Source organism: Lepus europaeus, unplaced genomic scaffold, assembly GCF_033115175.1.
Source record: "Lepus europaeus isolate LE1 unplaced genomic scaffold, mLepTim1.pri SCAFFOLD_540, whole genome shotgun sequence".
Classification (NCBI taxonomy): domain Eukaryota; kingdom Metazoa; phylum Chordata; class Mammalia; order Lagomorpha; family Leporidae; genus Lepus; species Lepus europaeus.
In genome coordinates, this window is record NW_026909418.1 from 28,951 (window position 1) to 45,054 (window position 16,104).

The 16,104-nt window shown below is 39.5% G+C and overlaps 1 protein-coding gene and 1 long non-coding RNA gene across 2 annotated transcripts; both read left to right on the forward strand.

Moving 5' to 3' along the window:
• The first annotated feature begins 8,373 nt into the window (after nucleotides 1–8,373).
• LOC133755504 (uncharacterized) lies at nucleotides 8,374–12,097 on the forward strand. The gene is made up of 3 exons (XR_009865411.1): nucleotides 8,374–8,417; nucleotides 8,652–8,744; nucleotides 12,032–12,097. It is a non-coding gene; the product is annotated as an uncharacterized LOC133755504 (long non-coding RNA).
• Nucleotides 12,098–12,201: 104 nt separating this feature from the next.
• Nucleotides 12,202–13,195, forward strand: LOC133755505 (zinc finger protein 37A-like; the record flags this gene model as incomplete). The annotated part of the gene is made up of 3 exons (XM_062185617.1): nucleotides 12,202–12,581; nucleotides 12,704–12,900; nucleotides 13,016–13,195. Coding segments are annotated over exons 1-3 (757 nt in total), but the record flags the coding sequence as incomplete, so codon positions are not given.
• Nucleotides 13,196–16,104: the final 2,909 nt, after the last annotated feature.

Sequence of the window (16,104 nt, forward strand, 5' to 3'; positions counted from 1 at the left end):
TGCTTTTCAATGATGATTTAAGGCTTAAGTTCTTTGGCTCACTATATTGGTGTCATTATCTTTCTCATTTCCTATTTTCTGTTCTACTTCATAAACTCTTTACTGTAACATCCTGATTTACCAAATGTATAACATTTATTGCCTCAATTTGTGTGTTAGCAACAGAGGATCCACTTGTAAAATGTTCAAAATCAGTGAGTTTCTCCTATACAGTTTTCCAGTCCTCAAATATATGTTATATATATATATATATATTTTAATTTCATAGCTTTCTTTTGTTTCAAAAGTTCACCTTTTCAAATACTTTGTCATGATCATTATACTTTTGAGTTACTTATGGTAGAAAATCTCTTTTCTACTCTTTTTATCTCATCTCTTTTTTTTTTCATTTTGTGTATCCTGGATATGACTTCAGATAGTTGTGTTACGTATGTATGTATGTTACTATACAAGCCATGTCATTACCATATAGGTACAATTTACAGAAAATAGAAATACTTCTTCCTTTCAGATTTAGTGCAGTTCCTGTTTGGTACAGCCTATAGGCACCTTTATTGGCTAACTGCTATAATCTTTATTTATTTATTTATTTGACAGGGATAGACAGAGAGAGAGAGAGAGAGAAAGAGAGAGAGAGAGAAAGGTCTTCCTTCCATTGGTTCACTCCCCAAATGGCCACCACAGCCGGCACTGCACCGATCCAAAGCCAGGAGTCAGGTACCTCTTTCTCGTCTCTGATGCGGGTGCAGGGCCCAAGCACTTGGGCCATCCTCCACTGCCTTCCTGGGCCACAGCAGAGAGCTGGACTGGAAATGGAGCAACTGGGACCAGAACCTGGTGCCCATATGGAATGCCGGCACCACAGGCGGAGGATTAACCATGTGAGCCAAGGTGCCGGCCCGTTATAACTTTTTAAATAGTTTTTTTTTTTTTTTTTTGGTTTCTCTTCATCACCTTTGATTTGTGTTCTACTTCCAAGAAGTATTATATCTCTTCATGTACCATATAATAACTTCATAGTGTCTTATTTTCAGTTATCTTTTTTCCAGTTTCTGTATTATGCTTGTAGTATATTTTTCTCATACATATGACAAACCACCCTACACATTTTACTCTTTGTTCAAATGGTCATTGACTTAGAGTGTTTGAAAATGCAAGGGAAAAGTATTTGTACCCTCATTTACTATTTCTACTATATGTATTTACTCAGATTACTATCTTATTTTGATTATTTGTAGGTTTTTTTAAACATCACAGTAATACTTGCTAGATGTATTTATTTGTTTTATTAATTTTTATTATTTATTTTTTATTTACCAATGCATTATAAAGAAGTATATATACATTTGGCTTTTAAATTTTTCTCACTTTTTAAAGCATACATATTTTGTATGTATAGGTTTAGGAGTTTAGTGATATTTCTCATTATACCCCTCCTTTCATGTCTCTGCAGTTACTCCTCCTTCCCTTTTTAAAAATTTATTATTTAAGGAATTCACACTTCAGGAGTATCCTGTAGGAATATAGTGATTCTTTCCACCACACCCACACTCCCACCCACACTCCCACTCTCCTCCTCCTCCTCCGTTTCCCCTGGCCAGTCCCATCCTGCATTAAGGTTCATTTTCAATTACCTTTGTAAAATGATTTTACTATGATCTATTTTCAGTTTATTTTATACTCAGAAGATTAACCCTACACTAAGAATCCAATAAGTAGTAAGAAGAACAAAAGCACTGTTTTTCAACAATAGATACAAAGGCTGTAAACAATCATTGAATCTCTAAATGTGAATTTCACTACTTTTTGGACTCTATTAGTTACCACAGATCAGGAAAAACATATGGCATTTGCCTTTCTGAGAGTGGATTATTTCACTGGTTATAGTGGCTTCTAGTTTCATCCAGTTTGTTTCAAAAGACAAGATTTCATTCTTTTTTAAATCTAAGTCAGATTACATACTGTATATGTACCCAATTTCTTAATACAGTCATCAATTGATGGACATCTGGGTTGATTCCATATCTTGGTTGTTGTGAACTGAGTTTCAGTAAACATGGACTATTCATATGCCAATTTCATTTCATTTGGGTAAATTCTCAGGACTAGGATTGCTAGGTCATGTGGTAGATCTATTTTCAATTTTGTATCATTGTTTTTTGAATCTCAGTTCTGCTTTCTTGTTTTTTTTTTAAAGATTTATTTATTTATTTGAAAGGCAAAGAGAGAGAGAGGTCTTCCATCTGCTAGTTCACTCCCCCAGATGCCTACAATGGCTGGAGATGTGCTGATCCTAAACCAGAAGCCAGGATCATCTTCTGGGTTCCCAACATGGGTGCAGTGGGCCAAGGATTTGGATCATCTTCCACTGTTTGCCCAGGCCACAGCAGAGAGCTGGATCAGAAAAGGAGCAGCCAGGACTCTTAACTGGTGCCCATATGGGATGCTGGTGTTGCAGGCGACTGCTTTTACCCACTACAGCTCAGTGTTGGCCCCATTTCATAAGTTTTGCATGTTGTATTGTCAGCTTCATTCATTTCTAAGAATTCTTTGGTTTCTCATTTGATTGCTTCTGTGAATCACTGTTCATCATTCAATATTGTGTTATTCAGTCTCCATATATTTGCATGTTTTCTAGAGATTCTTACATTCTAAATTTCCAGCTTTATCCCATTGTGGTCAGAAAAGACACATGGTATGATTTCAATAATTTGGGTTTGCTGAGACTTGCTTTACAGCCTAGCATATGGTCTATTCTAGAGAAGGTTCCATATAGTGATGAAAAGAATGTGTATTATGCAACTGTGAAATATTCAGTAAATATCTGTTCAGTCCATTTGGTCCATAGTGTTTGTTTTTTTAACTTTTATTTAATGAATATAAATTTCCAAAGTACAGATTATGGATTACAATGGCTTCCCCCCCATAACTTCCCTCCCACCTGCAACCCTCCCCTTTCCTGCTCCCTCTCCCCTTCCATTCACATCAAGATTCATTTTCAATTCTCTTTATATACAGAAGATCAGTTTAGTATATATTAAGTAAAGATTTCAACAGTTTGCCCCCACATAGCAACACAAAGTGAAAAATACTGTTGGAGTACTAGTTATAGCATTAAATAACAGTGTACAGCACATTAAAGACAGAGATCCTACATGATATTTTTTAAAAAATTGATTAATTTTGTATGCAATTTCCAATTTAACACCAGTTTTTTTTTTTTCATTTTCAATTATCTTTATATACAGAAGATCGATTCAGTATATACTAAGTAAAGATTTCATCAGTTTGCACTCACACAGAGACACAAAGTGTAAAAATACTGTTTTAATACTAGTTATAGCTTCATTTCACATTGGCAACACATTAAGGACAGATCCCACATGTGACATAAGTACACAGTGACTCCTGTTGTTGACTTAACAATTTGACACTCTTGTTTATGGCGTCAGTAATCTCCCTAGGCTCCAGTCGTGAGTTGCCAAGGCTATGGAAGGCTGTAGGGTTCTCTGGCTTTGATCTTATTCCAATAGGGTCATAGTCAAAGTGGAAGTTCTCTCCTCCCTTCAGAGAAAGGTACCTCCTTTTTGATGGCCCCATTCTTTCCACTGGGATCTCACTCGCAGAGATCTTTCATTTAGGTCTTCTTTTTTTGCCAGAGTGTCTTGGCTTTCCATGCCTAAAATACTCTCATGGGCTCTTGAGCCATACCTGAATGCCTTAAGGGCTGATTCTGAGGCCAGAGTGTTGCTTAGGACATCTGCCATTCTATGAGTCTGCTGTGTATCCCGCTTCCCATGTTGGATCGTTCTTTCCCTTTATGATTCTATCAGTTAGTATTAGCAGACACTAGTGTTGTTTGTGTGATCCCTTTGACTCTTAGACCTATCAGAGTGATCAATTGTGAACTGAAATTGATCACGTGGACTAGTGAGATGGCATTGGTACATGCCACTTTGATTGGATTGTATTGGAATCCCCTGGCACGTTTCTAACTCCCATAGTGTTTTTTTTTAAAGATTTATTTATTTTTTTTGAAAGTCAGAATTACAGACAGAGAGAGGAGAGGCAGAGGGAAAGAAGTATTCCATCTGATGGTTCACTCCCCAATGGGCTGCAACGGCCAGAGCTGCACCGATCTGAAGCCAGGAGCCAGGAGCTTCTTCTGAGTCTCCCACGTGGGTGCAGAGGCCCAAGGACTTGGGCCATCTTCCACTGCTATCCCAGTCCACAGCAGAGAGCTGGATCAGAAGAGGAGAAGCTGGGACTAGAACCGGCACCCATATGGGATGCCGGTGCTTCATGCCAGAGCGTTAACCTGCTGCACCACAGCACTGGCCCTGGTCCATAGTGTTGATTAGCTCTGATATTTCTTTGTTGGTTTTCTGTCAAGTTGATCAGTTGATTGATGAAACTAGATGTTGAAGTCCTCCATTATTGGACTCCATGTTTCTCTTTATGTCAATTAAAAATTATTTTAAATAGCCTGGTGCACTGGCATTGGTGTATATATTGAATGTTTACTATAGTCATGTCTTCCAGTTAAATTGATCCCTTAATTATTGCATAGTACCCTTCTTTGTGTCTTTAAATGAGAGTTACACACAAAGAGAAGGAAAGGTAGAGAGAGAGGTTGTCCATCTGCTGGTTCACTCCACAGTTGGCCTCAACAGCTAGAGCTGAGCCATTCTGAAGCCAGGAGCCAGGAGCTTCTTCAAGGTCTCCCACACAGGTGCAGGGGCCCAAGGACTTGGGCCATCTTCTGCTGCTTTTTCAGGCACATAGCAGAGAGATGGATTGAAAGTGGAACAGCTGAGACTTGAACCGACACCCACATGGGATGCTGGAACTGCAGATGGTGGTTTTACCCACTATGCCATAGCACCAGCCCCTGGTGACATATTCTTTCAATTTCTGTTTGTTATGGAGAGTTCTTTTTTTCACCTCATTCATAAATGAGAGCTTTGCAGGATATAGTATTCAGGGGTGACAGTCTCTGCATTCTCTCCTAGCCTGTAGAGTTTCTGATGAGAAATCACCTGTGTCTAATTGGATATGTTTCTGAAGGTAATCATGTATCTCTTGTGTACATTTGATAATTTTTATTAATGCTTTACTGTTGAAAGTTTGACTGCAAAGTATCATGGTGGAAATCTTTTCTGTCATGTGTATTAGGAGTTCTGTGTGCTTCCTGTACATGAGTGTCCCTTTCTTTCTCCAGGTTAGGGGACTTTTCCATAATTACTTCACTGAATACACCTTCCAATCTATTCTCTCTTTCCATACTTTCAGAAAATCCAAAGACCTATATGTTGGGTCATTTGATAGTATCCCATCAAAAAGTTTTTAACTTCCAATTTCATCCTTTTTTTTTATCCATGATATTTCCTAAGATTTACCTTCCCACTCAAATACTTTTTCTTCTGCTTCACAAGTATGTTGTTAAGAATTCCTCTGCATTTTTTATTTGACATTAACTTCTTTAGTTATAATATTTTCTTTGGTTTTTCTTCTAAATCTCTGTTTCACAGGTATGTTTTTCTTCTAAGTTATATATGGATTTCTTTAACTCATTGGATTTCACATTTCATCCACTGCATAAAAAATTCAGAAGTGAATTCTATTCCTTTTTAAACATATCCCCAACCTTTTCCCTTGGATATCTTGTTTCATGCTTTGGAAATCTAGGAATGTATAATATTGCTGTTGACAAAAATTCCTGTAAAATTTTTCTGATACAATGATTCCTCTCCCTTTCAAGAATTGTTTTAAAACTTTACAATATTGTTTAGTCTCAATCTTTAAATCCTACCCCATTACTCTGGGTAAAGAAAAACTCCATTCACAAAAGTTATGGTCATGACTGGATGTTTGGGCAGCCTTCTTCTCCATTAAACTTTTCATTTTCATTTGTTTGAGGTGATCCTTCTTCATCAGATCCCTGTTCAGGTGCCCCTTGCTGTGAACCATGCAGCAACTCTGCAGATTAAAGAGGTGATGGTGTGCAATGAAAGGAAAACAAAAGATTATAGAAAAGTAGGGGCCAGCGGGACTCTTTCCAAGAGAGGAGCAGGAACCTCTCTCTGCCTTGCCCTGTGGCTTTTAGTTTTGCCCTTTTCATTTTAAATTATTTGACAGGTAGAGTTACAGACAGTGAGAGAGAGAGAGAGAGACAGAGAGAAAGGTCTTCCTTCCATTGGTTCACTCCCCAAATGGCTGCTACAGCTGGTGCTGTGCCGATCCGAAGCCAGGAGCCAGGTGCTTCTTCCTGGTCTCCCACGTGGGTTCAGGGGCCCAAGCACTTGGGCCATCCTCCACTGCCTTCCCGGGCCACAGCAGAGAGCTGGACTGGAAGAGGAACAACTGGGACTAGAACCCAGTGCCCATATGGGATGCCAGCATTGCAGACAGAGGACTAACCAAGTGAACCATGGCGCTGGCCCTAGTTCTGCCAAATCCCCTTGCTGACACCAGGGCAAGCCTCTGCTTAACTAGAAACAGCATTCTCTACACACATATCTTGACCAGATGCCATGTGATCACCACCTGACCCAGAAAGAGGAAGAGAGTAGAACATTTGAGTAAAAAATGTCCTTAAACTTGTTACATCGCTGGAGGTGAGTGGGCCGTGCCCCACTGCTGGCTTTCCAAGTTGCAATGTCCCAGATTAGACTGTTCACATAACTCCCAGCTTCATCCTGCTGCATTCCTCAAAGGGCTGCAGTGATATTTTCCACGTGGCCTCTGGCAATGTCTCTCTTTGGTCTCTTGCTCTCTAAGTAGCCATTTAGTCCTTCCCCATTTGCCTCCATTGGAGGGCATTTAAAGTGCAAATATCTTTAAGTAACTATCACATTGTATTGAAGCACCCTGTGCCTCAGGGAGTGAGTACTCATTTTCATGTAAAAATAATAATTATTCTAATTGTTGCAGGATACACTATGATGCTTATGAACATACTTTATAAACAAGTTTACAAAAATAGCACATAAAATTTATTGGGTCAAGTATATAAATGAAATATTAATTATCAGTTCCTTGGACAATTTTTTAAGAAGATTTATTTATTTATTTATTTGAGAGGTAGAGTTACAGACAGAGAGAGGGAGAGACAAGGAGACAGGTTTTCTATCCACTGGTTCACTCCCTAAATGGATACAATGGCTGGAGCTGGGTCAATATAGAAATGAGGAACTAGAAGCTTCTTCTGGGTCTTCCACATGGGTGCAGGGGCCCAAGCACGTGGACCATCCTCTACTGCTTTCCCAGGCCACCACCAGAGAGATAGATAAGAAATGGAGCATCTAGGACTCCACCCAGCACTTGTATGGGGTACCAGTGCTAACAGCAGAGGCTTGACCTACTATGCCATAGTGCCAGGCCCTCCTTGAACACTTTTCACTGTCTTCATCTCATCATAGCCTAGGACCACTCACCTAGATGTAGTGGAGTGTTTTTTTTTTTCCAGTACCTGGCCTGTGTTCTTTGCTATTTACCACCATTCTTGTTGTATCTTAACATAAACACATTCTTGCATAAGATGTCACCATCTTTGGTGTTTCCATGAACAGTAATCAGATAATAGAGACAAATATATTGCTTTAAATATTTGAAAAAGGATTTATATTACTTGAACGATAATTAAAGAGAGATCTTCCATCCACTGGTTCACTCCTCCAGTGACCACAATTGCCAGCTCTGGGCCAGACCAAAGCCAGGAACCTGAAGCTCCAATTGTGTCTCTCACATGGGTGGTAGGGTCCCAAGTACTTGCAACAACTCCTGCACCTTTCCCAGGCACATTAGCAGGAAGCTGGATTGGAAGTATAACAGCCATAACTCAAAACATTGATCTTAAGGGATGCCAGCATCACAGGAAAGAACTTAACCCATTGAGACAAAACATTGCTCCCTCCCCAAATCTATTTTAAAGGAATTTTCTTTTTACCTTGGTCAATCTTGAGCATGTGTCTTTTTTAATTCATCTCACATGCTAGTTTTGTTTTCCATTTATACTTATGTATACTGATTACCATGTGAACAGCTTTCAGAATCATTAGAAGAAACCCCAGTTCTAGAATATTAAGGGAAACCCTATTGTGATTTTGGAATTTTAAAATTATTTTAAGGGTAGGGTTGTTTCATTGTGATTTTGCTCTCTGTTGCCATATAGATTACAGAGGAAACTGTTATATATAAGTAGCAAATAAGACACTCAGAAAAATCCACTTCCAGTCTTAGTGATTAGTGATCCAGGACTGATATGTTGAGGATGAATGTGCTGTTACAGGTGTTGGTGTCATTTGAAGACCTGGCTGTGGACTTCACCAAGGAGGAATGGCAGAACATGAATCATTCTCAGAGGACCCTATACAGGGATGTGATGCTAGAAATCTATAGCATCCTACTGTCCTTGGGTAAGTAAAAACTAGCTCGTACCCAAGTACAATTATTTTTTCTCAGTTGAGAATTCAACAATTTATAAGGCTTCATATGGGGTTGGTATAGGATTTGAGGCCGTGAAAAATTCTTCCCTCTAGAAAGCAATTCAACTTAGCCTTTTTCTGGCACTGCTTCTGGGCCCAAGCTGTTGTCCCTCAAAACCTGAAGTTAGTGGTTTCACAAAGTCAAACATTATTTCTTATTAAAAGGGCACTGCATTAACAAGCCTGAGGTGATCTTCAAGTTGGAACAAGGAGCAGAACCATGGATGTTAGAAAAACCCCTGAACCAGAGCCTTCCAAGTAAGTGAGCACATGTTGGTCAGGGTGACTGGGACAGAAAGCTCAGCAGATGCTGACTGCAGCATTACACACTAACTTTTCCTAAATCCCAGACTTTCTGCCAGCTGGTGTCATACATGCAACAAAGGCATTCTACAACCTCCAGGAAAGGCTGCCATGCATAGATCCATCTAGCTGCTTTCCTGCTCTTGCTGAGTATTTTCTTAGATTAACCAAAATGCAAGTTTTTTCTGGCTCTTATAAAGCTGTTTTCTAGGTTTGATACATCCCCCAAATTCTAACTTGTCTTTCTTCCTACTTTCATAGCCTGTTCTGTGGAATTTATTCAATTATTTATTCATTCTTTCAGTGCTTATTAATTGGCCAGCTCACAGACAATGTTTTACTACTTGCTGAAATTGAATTTCCACTTCTGGCTTTGAACAGACACAGGCCTTGTTATTGCTCAAATTTGTGGATAAAACTACTGAATGGGAGCTCTCTCATTGTCTCTGTCAAATAAATAAGAAAATAATAGGTTTTGCAAATATTTAAAAGGTGAAACGGCTCTGTCCTTACTCTTTCTGGCTCTCATTCTCTCATTTTCTGACCCATAAGTAAATTAAAAAAAGAGCCTTTGTATTGTGACATCAGAAATCATGATACTAAGCATGACCTTACATAGGAACATGAAAATTGGTGGTCCTATGCTCACCAGGAGATTGACATCTAAGGACAAGTGTACCTTTGAATTCTATTGAGCAGCTCACATTTGTTTGGGAGGAGAGTTTGAATTCCTCTTTCTTTTCCTTTATAAAAAGATATACTTTATTTTTTGAAGGCAGAATGAGAGACAGAGGAAGATCTTCATTCTGCTGGTTCACTCCTCAAATGGCCATATTGGCCAGGGCTGTACTAGGCTGAAGCCAGGAGCCTTAAACTCCATCTGGGTCTGATAAATGCATGGCAGGGGACCAAGTGCTTGAGTCATTTTCCATTCCTTTCCCAGGTCCATTAGTACGGCGCTGGATCAGAAGCAAAGCAGCTAGTTCTCAAACTAGCATTGCAAGTATGGGATGCTGGTATTGCAGAAAGTAGTTTGTGCTGTGCCATAATAACCCTCTCTTTTTTAAAAATAATTCTAAAATGGGAAAGAGATAAATGCATAAAGGACTCAGGTTTTCTTTGAAAGTAGTTGACAAGAAATCATCCAACACAGAAATCAAAAACATTCAAAACTTCAAATTATCAAACAGCAGTGTATAAACCAGGAAGTGATAACAGAATACCAGAATGAATTGGAAAAAACTTCTCACAGAAGAAGAACATAGTGTGGATGGCAGGACCTATTCTCTTAATCCTGTATGAAGAACATGCCCATGACAATATATCAGGATTTTCCATACTTTTCTGGTACTGTGATGCTGAAGGTATCAAATTCCTTTAGGAATATGGGGCAATCTGTCATAGCTTGCAGGTAAAAGGCTATTTTATATTTGAAAAAGCTCATAGATGCCTACAGCCATTCCCTTGGGAAGATTAAACATGACAGTACAATAGGTCCTGATTAAGAGACAGACACATGTCCCCTTCCTGCATCTGCAAGTAAGTGATCTAATAAAGCTATCCCATTTTCAAGACTAAAATATCAGCAGAGAAGCACAAATCACACCATTTAAAAATAATCATGGTAATTGTGAAACTCAGACATAGAAAGAAAGTGAGAGACAGGGAGATCTTTCATCTGCTGGTTTACTTTCCAAGTGACTGCAACTACTGGAGCTAGACAAGGCTGAAGCCAGGATCCAGGAGCTTCTTCCAAATCTCACATCTGTGCAGGGGGCCCAAGGGCTTGAACCATCTTTCTCTGCTTTCCCAGGTGCATTAGTGGAGAGCTGGATTGGAAATGGAGCATCTAGTACTTGAACTTGTGCCCATATGGGATGCCAGCATTGCAAGTGGGGACATGAACCATTAAGTCATAGTGCAAGCCCCCAAATACATCATTATCATAACAAAATAGAGAAAAGTAATAGGGAAAAGTAATGTCCACTGGAAAGTACTCAACATACTATTCCATTTAGAAAGTGAGTGGATATTTTTATGAAATGTTTTTCCACCTTCAAAAATGGTTATTTATCAGAATGTTCTTGCAGCATGGTGGGTAAAGATACTACCTGCAATGTTGGCATCCCCTTTGGAGGCTGGTTTGTGTCCTGGATCCTCCACTTCCTATCCATCTACATGCTAATGTGCCTAGGTAAATAGTGGAAGATGGCCCATGTGTTTGTAACCCTGCCACAAATGTGGGAGACCCAAAGTTCCTGACTCTTGGCTTCTTTCTGGTGTGGCTCATGCACATTATGGCCATCTGGAAGTGAACCAGCAGATGGAAGGTCTCTCTCTCTCTATCTCTCTCTGTCTCCTATTCTCTCTCTTTAACTGCTTTTCAGGGTTTGAATTTTCAAAGTCAGAGTTACACAGAGGAAGAGATAGAATCATGTCCTCTACTGGTGCACTCCTCAAATGGTTTCAATAGCCAGGGTGAAGATAAGAGTTAGGAGATTTTTATGGTTCTCCCACATAAGTTCAGGGACCCAAGCACTTGTGCTATATTCTGCTGATTTCCCAGACACAGTAACAGAGAGCTGGATTGTAACTGGATTAGCATGGCCTTGAACCAGTGCCTATATAGCATGCTGGCATAGCAGGTGGTGTTTTTACCTGTTGTGCCACAATGCTAGCCCCAATAAACCTGAAAATATACAAATTAAATTCTTTAAGTTATTTTCATTCACTTGAAAGAATGACAGTGAGAGCAGGAGAGAGAAATATCTTCCATTCTTTGATTTACTGCCAAATTTCCTGAACCATTAGTAGTAGACCAGTCTGAAGCAAAAAGTCTGCAGTGATATCTAGACTTTTCAAGTGTATATCCAGGTATTTCAAGTGAGTGGCAGAGTTGCAAGCACTTGAAGCATTATTCACTGCCTACAAGGATATATGATCAGCAAACTATATTGAAAGCAGAGTAGCCAAGGCTCAAACTAGCACAGTTATGGGAAGCAGGCATCTCAAGCAGTGGCTTGACCCACCTGCCCAACTTAAAAAAATATTTAAGGTAATTAAGAATATTTTTGACTATTGAGAAAACTATTGTAAAAACCACCAAATGGTCATAAATGAATAACTTCTACTGATGTTAATTCCATGCAACTAAGATAACAATAAACTTACTTTTCAACAAGCATTCCAAAAGAAACAGTTTGAAATGGTTCATGGATTTGGTTACTTTTTTCTCATTGCAGTTGCCAACAGAAAGGATGACCTTATCAAAACCAACCAGAAAAGTGAAGAAGTAAATTTGAGGCAAGTTGTAATTACAAAAGTATCTCAATTCCCAAGAGAGTTGAATTCAGAAATAAAAAAGAAAAGATTTAATTTAACCTCAGGACATATTTGTAAACTGATTACATAAATGGAAAATAGTTTAGGAAAGAAACCCGAGGTATATGACATATTGAATGTTCTACTCTCTAGGGGACCTGATGAAATACCAGCTGGAGAGAAACCTCATGGACCTAATGTCACTGAGAACTCACTCCAATACTTGGAACATCTTAGTCAACATCACCAGATTCAAAATATACATCAGGCTTTTGAACACAATGGCCAAGGGAAATGCTGTAACAGGAAGAGACTATCCTTTGAATGTGAAAGGATTTGTGTGGAACATACCTCTAATAAATCAACTGTCATTTTAGGAAATAAAACACTGGTTGAAAGTAAAAATTTCCATAAAAATGTCTATCTCAGTAAATATCAAAAAGCTGGAGAGAAACTCCATGGATCTTTTGAGTATGATGAATCTCTGAATTACAAATCAGATCTTACAATGTGTCAGAGAACACATACAGGGGAAACTGTAAGCACTGTGGGAAATCTTTCAGCTGTAAATCCTGCCTTACTACCTGTCACAGAACTCACAGAGGGGAAAATCTCATTGAGTGCATTGAATATGAGAAAAGCATCTACCAGAAGTCAGACATCTCTAGAGACCAGGGAATTGCCACAATGGAAAATCTTCATGAATGCAGTGAGTGTGGAAAAGCCTTTTATCAGAAGTCATATCTCATTAAACACCAGAGAATCCACACAGGAGAGAAACCTTATGAATGTAAGATATGTGGAAAAGCATTTTGTCAGAATTTACAACTTAGTACACATCAGAAAATTCACACAGGGGAGAAACCTTACAAATGTAATGAGTGTGGAAAACTCTCAGAGTTCAGTCCTCAATAAACATCAGATAATTCACACAGGGGAGAAACCTTATAAGTGCAATATATGTGGAAAAGCCTTTCGTTGGAAGTCAAGTATCATTATACATCAGAAAATTCACACAAGGGAGAAATCTCATGAATGTAATATTTGTGGAAAACCCTTTTGCCCCAGGACTGCCCTCATTAGCTGTAAGAGAAATCATACAAAGGAGAAACCATGATTGTAATGAGTGTTGAAAATCATTTTGCCACAAGTCTGCCCTCATTAACTATCAGAATTCACACAAAAGAGAAACCTTGTGAATGCGATATGTGTGGAAAAGCATTTTGCCAGAAGTCCCAACTCATTTTTCTTTTTTTTTTATTATTTTTGACAGGCAGAGTGGACAGTGAGAGAGAGACAGAGAGAAAGGTCTTCCTTGGCCGTTGGTTCACCCTCCAATGGCCGCCGCGGTAGGCGAGCTGTGGCCGGTGCACCGCGCTGATCCGATGGCAGGAGCCAGGTGCTTCTCCTGGTCTCCCATGGGGTGCAGGGCCCAAGGACCTGGGCCATCCTCCACTGCACTCCCTGGCCACAGCAGAGAGCTGGCCTGGAAGAGGGGCAACCGGGACAGGATCGGTGCCCCACCGGGACTAGAACCCGGTGTGCCAGCGCCGCAAGGCGGAGGATTAGCCTAGTGAGCCGCGGCGCCGGCCACCAACTCATTTTTCATCAGAGCATGCACACAGGGAAAAAAAATGTTATAAATGCGAAAAATGTGGAGAAACAGTTTTCCACATTTTTTGCATTTATAAGATATTTTTTTCCCTGTGTGCCAACTCATTTTTCATCAGAGCATGCACACAGGTAAAAAAAAATCTTATAAATGCAAAAAATGTGGAGAAACAGTTTTCCAGAATTCAAGGCTCAGTAGTCATAAAATTCACACAGAAGGAAACATTTTAAATTGACTAAATATAAAAAGGACATATTCCAGGAATTACACGTCAGCATACATGACAGAATTCACACAAAGAAGAAAACCGTGATAATGGAATCTTTGTGAACAATTACTTTGAGAGAAGTCTTCAGCACACAGGAGAAAAATCACAGAAGATATGTGGATATAGATGAAAATTTTCTACCATAGGCCAGCTGTCATTATCTATCAGAGAACTTACAGAGGAAAATCTCTACACATGTAATGGAAGTGGAAAATCCATTTACTCAAAGGCAAGCTTCAGCAAAAATTTGAATATCTGATTAGTAATTGCCTCAGAACCGTGCCACCTCTAGAAAGGGAAAATGCCCAACTTTTGTATTGCCATAATCATTTTCTTCTTAGGTTGCTCACCCTCTCCTCTGGGAGTGATCTGTTCCTTTTATCATTAATTTACTTCTGTTCCTGGAAATTATTCACATTTGGCAATAGGAACTTGGAGTACAATCTAGTTTTGGAATTCCTTCTCTAACATAGACACTAGTAGAGAGCTTCAGGGTTGTCTGATATGGTAGCTTCAGATTCTGTTTCTCTTTTTCATTACTTTTTCATTACCCTCTCCCTTCCAGGTGACCCTCAGCCCCTTTTTTTTTTTTTTAATCTCTGTGAATTTCCCAACTCAAAGTTTTTTCTGGCTGGCCTCTAACTGGATTTATATTCAACTCCTATCTCATCTTGTGCCCATTCAGAGTGGACACTTCAACCATATGGAAAGGCCATTTCTAGATGACTGGGGTACAAATGTGATAACGGATGCTCTGTTGGCAAGTCCAACTTTTAAAATTTTTTTAAAGATTCATTTTATCTATTTGAAAGACAGAGTTACAGAGAGGCAGAGGCAGAGAGAGAAAGAGAGAGAGAGAGAGAGAGAGAGAGAGAGAGAGAGAGAGAGTTCTTCCATCTGAAGGTTCACTCCCAAGATGGCTGCAACAGCTAGAACTGTGCCAATCTGAAGCCAGGAGCCAGGAGCTTCTTCCATGTCTCCCACATGGGTGCAGAGGCTCAAGCACTTGGGCCATCTTCTATTGCTTTCCCAGTCCATAGCAGAGAGCTGGATTGGAATTGGAACAGCTGGGACTTGAACCGGTCCCCATATGGGATTGGCACTATATGCACCAGCTTTATGCATTACACCACAATACCAGCCCCATCTCTACCTTTTTATTTAGTATCATGAGGACAGTCTTACAAGTGATTCTCTCCACTTGAAATGCAACAAGTTGAGACACTGCATTGGCCCTGGGCATAGCCCATGGGGATATTCTAATGCTATTCATGAATTGCAAACCTCAAATCCAAAAATAAATATTTTAAGGGAAACCTATGCTTGCATTGAAAACATAATCCAAATAATGGCAAAATTGTAATATTATTCCAGAAAGAGTTGACTTTAAGATCAAAGCATTTTTAGAAACAGAATGTTCAGTATTGATAAAGGGTCGAAACTATCAGGATGATTTAAGCATTATAAACAGTGTTTGCTGATCCAACTGAATCTCACCATATATAAAATGACTTTGGGTAGTGTAATGAGGTAGACAAATCATACTGGGAGACAGTCACCTCTCACTGTGGGATTCAGACAGATAACTAATAAGTGGACATGCAACCATGTCAATTATTATCATTCAATGTACAATCTCCAAATATTTGCTTTCATTGATTTTTTTTTCCCACCAAACCAGCAAAGTGTAATCCACAAGCACAGGAACTATCCCAAATTAAAGGAGAAGTTAAATTCTAAGTATGTGGGAGTTTGTCAGAGTCCATGCTCTGCACAACCCTGGGAATTGTGTTGGATCTATTACTGGTCACATCCTGGAGTTTCTTTTCAGAAGATTAGGCTTTTACTGTCTGTCCTAGTTAACAAAATCTACAAATATAATGCTAGAGTTGTGGCATCAGGGGTTGAGCCGCTGCCTTTGACACCAGCATTCCTTGTGAGTGCTGGTTCAAGTCCAGACTGTTCTGATTCAAATCCAGCTTCCAGCTAATGAGCCAGGGAGCAACAGGAGATGGCCAGAGTGCTTGGGCCTCTTTACCATGTGAAAGATCTGAGATCTGGATGGAGGTCCTGCCTCCTGACTTCAGCCTGGCCTAGCCATTTGTAGATGGAAG